At 33.9% G+C, this 10,414-nt stretch overlaps 2 protein-coding genes across 2 annotated transcripts; one reads left to right on the top strand and one right to left on the bottom strand.

The window, feature by feature from the left end:
- The first annotated feature begins 268 nt into the window (after positions 1-268).
- On the top strand, positions 269-4,007 carry LOC114182103 (deSI-like protein At4g17486). Its single transcript, XM_028068861.1, has 4 exons — positions 269-751; positions 2,142-2,403; positions 3,258-3,325; positions 3,520-4,007. The coding sequence occupies exons 1-4, from the start codon at positions 617-619 to the stop codon at positions 3,814-3,816; spliced, it is 762 nt and encodes a 253-aa protein (XP_027924662.1). The 5' UTR covers positions 269-616; the 3' UTR covers positions 3,817-4,007.
- A 2,800-nt stretch (positions 4,008-6,807) lies between these two features.
- Positions 6,808-8,989, bottom strand: LOC114181580 (pentatricopeptide repeat-containing protein At5g42450, mitochondrial). The gene has a single exon (XM_028068073.1). The coding sequence runs from the start codon at positions 8,842-8,844 to the stop codon at positions 7,246-7,248; it is 1,599 nt and encodes a 532-aa protein (XP_027923874.1). The 5' UTR covers positions 8,845-8,989; the 3' UTR covers positions 6,808-7,245.
- Between the last annotated feature and the right edge of the window lie 1,425 nt (positions 8,990-10,414).

Here is a 10,414-nt window from a genome sequence, read left to right as displayed (position 1 = left end):
AATTTTGAACTGAAGAAACAAACAGAGGGTAAATTCGTCATTTCAACTCAGCAGCGGCCCGTTTGTGTGACCGTTAATAATGGCGTGCATGACTGATGGAGCCCACAAATTCCAGCTCTCTCACTGATCATTAACCAAACGCATCCCACAGTGTCAGCCAGCTGTAAAGGAAATAGGGTTTCCCATAATTTAATCAATTCAGAGGGACAAAACCGTCTTTTCCGCACTCTCTTTTCCTTTTCTTTTTCCTTCACATTTTTTTTTCTTCTTCATTTTGTAGCTTTGGTCTCTCTCACAGACACACTCTCTTTGTTCTGTTCCTTCCTTCTAGAATATAATAAATCCACGAGAGAAGCCCGAAAATCTTTCTATTCTGGAGAGAAAATTTGGATGGTGAAATTGGAGGGTTTTCCAGGATCCCGAGGCCGAATCTCGGTTCAATTTACGGAGAGGGAGAGGAACAACAACACCCGTTATTGTTGTTGTTGTTGATTCTCGAATCGTTTAGAGAGACCCAGATAGGTAAATAGCGTTTAGAGAGAGAAAGGTGAAGTGGGGTTGTGGAAAGTTTGGGTTTTTGGTGTGTTGTTGTGGTTGGCGGGTGTGAAAGGGAAAGATGACGGATGTAGTACTGTATATATACGATGTGACGAATAGTGGATCGGAGAAAACGAACAACACCATTGTTCAGATCAACAAGATCTTCAAGGATGGGATTGGTCTCGGAGGCATTTTCCACAGCGCCGTGCAGGTCTTCTTACCCTAACTTAGTTATTGTTTGAGTTTCACTGTTGATTCGATCTAGGTTTTGTTTTGCTTATGTGTTGTGGGGAACTTGATTGGTTTATGCAAATGTTGAATGGGTGAGTGTAATTCTCCAATGTGGGACTCCACTGTTAGTTTTGGAATTTCATCGAGTTTGGTTGTTGTTTGCATGAAGCAGTGTATTTGAGATTTGAGAAACAGCGATTAACTCGGTACCTAAGTGATTGTCAGTTATGTAAGCTATGATTAGAGTTTAGGATTTTGCAGGTATATCTATGGTGTAGTTATAAATATTTTTTCATACTTCAGCATGTGTTTTTGCTGTTGGATTGAGAAGTTTGAAACTTGTAGTTTGCAGATATACTGGATGTTGCTTCTGGTTGTTTCTATCTTTATTGTATATGTTGGGGCCAGCCCTGGATTGTTATGGAAGATAAGTGTGTTTAAGGCGGTTTTTGGTTCTGTGGAGTGTGTCGTTGTAACTAGTTAACTGTTATGGGTGAGAGTAGTAGTCATTCTGAAGTGAAGAGAGAAAATTAAGATATGTCCTAAATTAGTCTGTGTGATGTATGTATATGTATATTTGTCTTTCTATTAGAATGGAGATCTTTGACATCATTTGTTGGCATGATTATCAGACTGATGTTAGAATCTCTTTCTCCGAGCCTGCATGGACTAGTCATTCTGGTATATGTGATCGTTGGCTTGATCCTGTCATATGAAATCTTAGTTTGGGTATTTTTAGTTTAACAGAAGGAAGTGTAATTGCATTATTATAGTGGATTTTAGGAAGAAGTATGGCATTTTTTTTGGGCGTGATTAATGCTGAAACCAAGGGGACAATGACAAAAGTAGTTTCAGACCAGTTTATTATGCCTCTGAGCTTTGATACTTCCCAACCCAACAACTTTCCAAGCTTAAATTGTTGTAAACCAAACTTGAAGTTCTTGCCATTTTTATTAATTGCGTCTGTTAGATGTAATTATTTATTTCCCTTTAGATTTTAAAATTACGAGGAATACAATTATTTCTTTTTATCGTTCAGTTAGCACTTTGGCACTCCCAGTGTGCAATAGCTAAAGGAACTTATCTGTCTGTTTGAGATTGAAAATCGTCTTCTATTTTTACCGACTTCTACTTTGGAAATATGGTGACGCACTTTCTTTATCTTGTCATCCAGCTTAAACAGAAACTCTTTCCCTCACCATATAACCCTTTTTGTTGTTTTATCTGTTCATGTTTTAGCTTACATCTTTTGGCCCAAAAATTGTTTATCATTGACGCACTTTTGTTTCCTTGACATATGGTATACTTGCTTTTTTTTTTTTTTTTAATTTTGTGCTTACATAGTAAGATTGTTTGTTCTGCTATGACAGGTTTATGGAGAGGATGAATGGTCATTTGGATTCTGTGATCAAGGAACCGGAGTTTTTAGTTGCCCTTCTGGAAAGAATCCAATGTATACATTTCGTGAATCCATTGTTCTTGGGAAAACAAACTTTTCCATTTTCAAGGTGAATCAAATATTAAGAGAACTTAGTAGAGAGTGGCCAGGGAGTTCATATGATCTGCTGGCCAAAAACTGCAATCACTTCTGTGATGAATTCTGTGAAAGGCTTGATGTACCAAAACTTCCAGGTAAATATCTAACTAAAATGATACTTGTACAGTGTTCATTCTTGTTTCCTAAAAGATGACCTGGTGATATTTTGGACACATAATGTAAATTCTATGGTATGTGTAAGGCCCCAGGAGTTGGTTAGTCCTATGAAACTCAGTTATAGGCCTTTGGTTTGTAATCAGATAACAGAAAAAACGAAAGGGAGTTAGTTCAGTGGTGCAAAATGGGAAATAGAAGTGGAAATTGGAGATCCCATTTGAATTAAGATGGGTAGTTGAGCAATGGGATTCAGTTCTTGTGCTTTTTATTAGTGCTGTGGGAGTGGACTTAGCTCTGTGGGTCTTGCAGAAGGCACCTCTATTATACATTCTTTATGAATACAGTTTCTCTATCCCTTCATTTACTCGTTTCTGACAGTATGCTAGACTTTACCAATAAAGTTTGTGGTTGAAGTACTGTTTCTCCCAGATAAAATATAATACTTTGAGGAAACTCTATTCAAATTAGATAGTTATATGATTATTATCTTTTTAACCCGTGTTCCATTGAATTCAACTTTTTATTAATTTTAGTATATATAGAACACATCTATTTAGTTCAATATACATTTTATATTGAAAAACATAAATGCCCTCGGATTGCAGATATATGTATTGTAGGAAGTTGGCATTAGGAAGGTAGTTTAGTCAAGGCAAATGATATGCACTCAAAAGAACTGATATTAGGGTGAATCGATAATTTGCCACTTGCCATTTGAAATTTATATGTAAAGTGGAGATGTCTTAAGCAATGATCCATCTGGTGAATTATTGCTTCTGTTCTTTACTTTTTTTTCATCTTCTACTTTGTAATCTTACAGCTTCCGTGACAGGTTGGGTTAATAGATTTGCCAATGCTGGTGATACTGCTATGGAAGTGGCTGGAAACACTGCATTACGGGTACGAAACAAAGTTCATAATCCACCAAGTTATGGTGTTGTGTTAACTATTTGTTGGAATTGTCTCATCATAACCTGACTCTTGTTCTTTTGGCTTGAACACTTCATTTAAGTAGTCATTACTTATGATTAGTATTGACATATTTTGAGAAACTCAAAGTTGCACTGATGATGATTGTAACCTGGTGATTGCAGTTCCGGCAAGCTAAAACCGAGATTGTGTCAGCAAGCAAAGTAGCATACAGGTTCCTCTTAGGTGTTACGAATAATGTTACAAATAACGTTAAGAATGGTCCCGAGTCCCCTAACAACAATTCAAACAGAGGAGGGTCCCCTAGATTTCAAACTGCTTGGTTGAAAAGTATGATCACTAATGGTGCAAAACCATCTACCAGTTCTGAAGCTGAGGATCAGAATGGAATTACCCCTCTACAGCCTAAGCAAGAAGATGAAAAATCAATGCTACATAGTTCATCTTCACACGATAGTTGAAGGCTTAGAGTTATGCTGTGTAATGTAATTTGTAAGAGTCAAAAAAAGTAAACAAAATTTTACATGCTATTCATTTCTGTATCAAATGTAAAATTTCGTTCCTTTTTTCAACTCAAATCATGTGTTACTGATGAACCACTTGTACTGTTTAGTTTGACCTTAATTGATGTTTGATGTTCGTGATGATGATACAACAACGCCTATTTTATCTCTTCAACTAATTTGGCCTAACGTTGTTTTTGACAAACTCCTTTAGTAAATGCATCACAAGTTCATAAAAGTGAAGTTAAGCTGTTGAAGAACAATAGTAATAGGTATCTTTAATATTTAAGTTTTCTCTTATTGTGTTCTCCTACCGTATCATTTTATTTGATCAAATTATATTTTTAGTTAATGAATTTTGAAGTAAATTCGGTTTAATTTTTAAAATTTTAAAATTATTTATTTTCAACTTAAAGGAGAAAAACTTATTTTATTTTTAACTATCAAATTTGAGGGACTAAAATATTTTGAAAAACTGCTTTTAGTTCCCAAACTATAAATCGGATTTCTAAAATTGGACTAAACTATTTTATTTTAATTTAAAGGGCTATTATTAAACTTATATTAATTTTAAGGACTAAAAGTGTATGCCAAGAATTTAAAAGATAAATTTCTATGCACAAGGTCTTAATTGACCGGGACAAAGTTATACTCTGTCAAATTGTTAGAACTATGATCAAGGTAGCATCAAACATGCAAATGGCACAAATTATAATGCGCCTTATCCATAAGATAATGTTAGCTCTTTTCAAGTGCCAAAAGTCTATTGTGTGAAAGCTACGAACTCCCCAAATAAAAGAGGCCATTTATTTCTTTTATTTTCTTTCTCAAAATGATTTTTTTTAATCGACAAGTCATAATTCTTAATATTTTGTCAGTGGAGGAAATTGAACTTAAATCTCTCTTATTTTTCTTTTTAAACTCTTCAAATCAACCTTATTATAACTCCCAAATGTTAGTAGGGAGAGTTGAATCCACAACTTATTTCACCTTTCTTTCCAACTTTTATCACCAAACCAACCTAATAGCTCATTTTTTCTCAAAATGGATGATAAAGACATAGACTACTTGAGAAACTTTAGATCACTAAAATGAATTTTGTTCCACTCCACAAAATCTTTTATACATGTAATATTATGTCACTTTCGATCATTGAGGAACTGCATAGATGCTGTCTATCTTTTGGTGATAACAGTAATGTAAACCTAACCTTTCAAAAAAGGCCAAGATAAAAGTTTACACTTTGATCTTATGGGAGTATGATATGCCAATGTTAATCCTTCCCTCCTTTTAATCTTGAGTATTGTATACTCTAATCACTTTAAATCTATACGGTTTCTATCATCTGATTATAATGGTGACACCTCATTTTCAGTACTCCGATGTCAATGAAGTATTCAAATGGAGATGTGCAATCTCTCTAGTTTCTGGTTTACAAGGGAATACCTTTGTGAATAGGCCAACCAATCTCTTTGATTTAAGGTAGAAACACCAAAGTTAAAAGATGCTCCAAAATTGAAGGAATGAATTGTTTCTTCTTTTTTCCTGCATTATGTTTTGTTAAATAGATTTTAAGCTTAACTCAATTCTACAAAATCAGTTTGTAAGGTGAGATTTGTACATATTTATTTATTATAAATTGACTTTATCTCTAATCGATGCTGGATTTCTAACATTTTCAAACTATAGAGGTACGTGTCCATCTCACGGTTTAAATTTCACCAAATGGTGAGGAACTAACAACAAAATTTTATGCTATGTGAACATATTCTACTGAAGTCATAGAAGGACAGCGTGCAGTCTAACTTTCCTGCATTATAGTATTATTCTTTGATTAATAATTAAACCAACACAAGCAAATAGAGAACCTATTAAAATGTGATGAAGAGCTATGCATCATTAAGGACTGATTCATTCAATCTCTGGTCTTTAGAATACAATAATATTTATTTATTGATAAAGTTTGGCAAGACTTCTTTGTTGGAAGCTTTGACTAAAGATTATTAGTTCCACCTTTTCCAACTCTCCAAGGGGTGTGCGTGTGAAGTGTATGCTTTTAAATATGAGGCTAGTGAACTAAAATTCAGTTAGACCTAATTTTCAGGCAGCCAAAATGTAATTAACAGTAAAACAAAAGATGAGCCGAACCAACAGGAACAAGTCCATTTCTCTTACTGATATTTTATCATTTTTAAGATGTGAATCAGACAACTTTCCATTAGTAGTGCACCATTTCCCATAAGGGCAGCGAAATAATTATGATTTCTACGTAAGATGTTTAGGTAAAACAAGCAAGATCTTAAAATTGGTATGCTTATCTACATGAAACCACATTTAAGCCTAATCATTCAATTTCCTTCCCTTATATTCTGTTAACAACTAAACATTCTGTTATACCGTACACAACTTGTGTGAAACTGTAAAATGCTCAAGAAGTGTTTTATCATGTTAGTTGGAGGATAAATAAGAGGCTATAGGGTTTAAAACCAAACAGTATTCAACCCTTTTTAAAATTGAAAAAGGCACCGAAGTTGTTTATCGACGATTTTGGTTCCAAACTTGTACAATATGCCTATGATGAACCAAATCAACTTAACGTGAATTATTTATCAATTGGGCTACTAAACTGCTAATTTTCAATCTTAATTGGAGTGTGTTTGATGTTCAAGATTCCATAATCAAGACATAATTGACGTGGAATTCGCTTATGTTATTGATTAATTTCACAAATATGGTCTCTGTGAATTTCAATCAGAAATTCATACATTTCTCTCCAAAATCTATATTTTTCTGTTTTTTATAAGGGTGGAATGATGTGTGGTGAAAAGAAAAAGTATGAAAATGGAGAAGATGTAGAAGGATGTAAAGACATGTTGAAGTGGATCACTGACAACATAAATTGTAGTAATGTAAATTGTAAGAAAAATAAATTACCAAGGATAGAAAGGATAGAACAGAAACTAGTAAAGAGAATCTATGAAAGCGGTAACCTAAATTGTTACATTCATCATTGGATTTTGGATTTTTCATTTCTCCTGTTTGTAATGTTCAGAGAGTGTTTGAATTGTGTTTGAATTGTATCCATAAATTGTCACCTCAATTTTAATTTGAATGGCCTATTTATACTTCTCCCATTTTTTCCTACGGGCTTTATTCCTTTCTCGACTCTGTTTGGCACACGCTTCTCTTGATGCTATCTACTATGATGCACTGATCAATAAGCTCTCTATTACCCTTGTTCATTTGAACATCCCTTCTTTCGATCCATTCTTTTCTTACATCATATCATTCCCTTTGATCCTCTTACTTGGATCCTCTCCTTCTACGTCCCGATCTTTTATGCGCTTAACAGTAGTATAGTATATCAGACAGAACTTAGCCCATTACTTACGAACTGAGATACCAATAAATGTTGAACAAATCTGAATCTTCACTTTCTCTCAAATGCTCACAGAAAAAAATTAAAAGCAAATTAGTTTCATAGTTTCTATCATGATTATGATCCGCAGTAAGAAAAGCATGAACTTTGCCTCTAACTTCGATCCAACTGCTACCTGGAATCCTTTTCATCCCTTTTTCCTTCATTTCAGTCCTTACAGTTGCGACTTCTGACCACTTACCTGCTGCGGAATGAGCATTTGACATCATCACATATGACGATACATCATCAGGATCTAAAGACAAAATCTTTCTTGCTGCAAGCTCTCCCAACTCCTTGTTGGAGTGGATTTGACAGCCCCCAAGCAATGCCTTCCAAAATCCAAGTCCAGGGTCAAAAGGCACACTCCGAAGAAAATCCTCAGCTTCTGCAAATCGTCCAGAGCGAGCAAGCAAGTTAACCATGCAAGCATAATGCTCAGACTTTAGTAAATTGGGGTTCTCAAACCTTGCCCGATTGAAATAAGAGTAGCCCTCATCAACAAGACCAGCATGATTACAAGCCCAGAGTAACCCGAGAAGGGTAACATCATTAGGTTTATATCCTTCAAGACACATTCTTTTGAAGAAGCTTATCGCTTCAACACCTCTTCCATTCTGTGCATAACCACATATCACGGCATTCCACGAAACTATGTTCCTTTTAACAAGCTTGTCAAACATTAGCAGGCTGTCGTCCATGCTTCCACACTTTGCATAAAAGCTGATAAGAGAATTACCAACAAACTGATCAACCTTGCCCAAAAACTTGATGGCGCATGCATGAAAACCTTTTCCAACTCCAAGGGAAGCTATATTTGCAGCTGCACAAATCACACACGGAAAAGTAGATTCATTGGGTATATATCCTTCTCTAAGCATGCCAATAAAAAAATTCACAGCTTCTTCATTATGACCCGTTTGGCTACACCCACCAACCATTGCATTCCACGAGACAACATTCCTCTCAGGCATCTCATGGAAAACCTGCAGAGCCTCTTCAAATCCCCCTCTCTTCAAGTACCCACAAATTAGAGTTGTATAAGACACCACATTAGGGTGTAGAGTATCTCTGAAAGCCTTCTGGGCATCTTCTGTAGAACCCAGCTTGAAATACAAATCAAGAAGAGGAGTACCAACAAATACATGACGACTAAGGCCAACCTTCATCGCACAAGCATGAAGCTGCCTCCCAATAACAACACTTCCAAGTGAAGTGGAGGAGTTAAGCATGGTTCCAAACGTGAACTCATTGGGTCTAATTTCCGAGGCCAACATCATACAGAAAAGATGGATAGCATCTTTATAACAGTGCCGCTTAACGAAACCTTGAATTATGGCCGTTGCTGAAGCAACAGTTAGGTCAGACATTTCTTCAAACATGTGGCAGGCAACATGGAAAGAGGTTGAATCCAACCCAAATGGATTAATGTCTTTGTGTATAGCTGATACTTTATGCTTATTGGCATGATGGGTTTCAGTAATGTTGCTACAAGAAACAACATAGGGTGCAATCCACGTGTGATCAACGCAGAGTCTAGAAACTATGTTTCTCAATTGAATCTTCATTCAATATTATACTAAAGTTTTCACATTGATGTTGTTCCCTCCCAAGTCACAACCTTTTGCTGCACCCTAGGAATAGTGTAGTCTGTGTTGTATTTTTCTCAAATCAACGTTGTGTTTTCGTGTATCTACGTTTTTTCCTGCATGTAACCATGGCCGATGAATTTGGTTATATAAACTCGAGTTTAGTAAATATAAAAGTAATATTAAAATTTTATTAATTATATATGTCTTTTTTTTTTACAAGAATAGATAAAAATTGATGTAAACAAAAACAAATAACAGTAGAAAATAAATTGCGTGCACTTTTTTTTTAAGGGAACAATGTTAACTATGTTCAATTTGAACTTGTTAGATTGATTGAAATCACATTGATACATGTTATATTAAAATAATTAATTTCTAATATCAAATCAAGAAAATATAAAAAGTGTTAATGTTTCAATTGTAATTAAAGTAAAAATTTTATATTATCAGCTCATTTATTGCTTTTTATAGTAAGGAGACACAATTTGGTAACTTTTAACCTAACATATTTACCTAACAATTTTGTTGGTCAATATGCTTTTTTAGTTAATAACTTTTTATACAAAACCTTTTACCTTTCTGATTCTGATGAAAATAAATAATAAACCTAATAAATTATTTGTTAGTACTTGATCCATGATTTTGTGAACCTATAATTTAACATTTCTTTTTCATCCTTCTCAATCGATGATTTTATTAATGTACTTTAATTATTATCTTAGCATTCTAATTGGCCATAATAACTCGGTATATTTTTCTAATGTAATTTTGTCGTGCGTGCCATAATAGTTCGCTCTCAACTTAAGAATTTATACGAGTTTACCTTTCAAGAGTTTGTCTGAATTTAGTTAAAAAGAATTGATAGCAATTTGACTATTATGAAGGCACGGCACAAAAAATCCATTAGAAAATCTAAATTCTTAACTCAAAAGTTTAATAACTTTGAATATATCCAATAATAATTTAGAAGATCGAAGATAAAATAATGTTATTATATTAAATAGAGAAATTTAATTTAAGAATGATATATTTGCACACTTATTTTTTTTCATTCTAATTTGTTTTATAACCAAATTTTCTTTATTACTAGGAAATTTAATTAATGTTTAACGTCAATATTATACGTTAAATAATTTTGGGTTCTTCAAATTTTCAGATATAATTAATCATTATTTCTGATGATAAGTACTTTGTATCTATTAAAAAATGTATTTACGTTATACCAATATATTTTTCTTGTTTGACAAATCTTACAATTAAATAAAAATAAGTTATAAAAATACAAAGTATATTAGATATATCAAATGAATATTCAGGAATCTTCACTGAGAAATTTCCTTAGGAACGAACACTGAACGAAACTTCCAATGGACAGCGATTAAAATTTGCACATGCAAGAGTGGACCCTTGAAAACAAAATGCTTAACTTTATCCCAAACCATACATTTTTAGTATTTGAATTTTCCGTGAAAATGAAAAAAAAGCAACATGATTTTGAAAAATATAGAGATGAAATCCACTCTGTATGATAGTACTAGTAGAGAGA

This window comes from Vigna unguiculata, chromosome 4, assembly GCF_004118075.2.
Source record: "Vigna unguiculata cultivar IT97K-499-35 chromosome 4, ASM411807v1, whole genome shotgun sequence".
Taxonomy (NCBI): Eukaryota; Viridiplantae; Streptophyta; class Magnoliopsida; order Fabales; family Fabaceae; genus Vigna; species Vigna unguiculata.
This window is presented reverse-complemented; position numbering and strand designations above follow the sequence as displayed.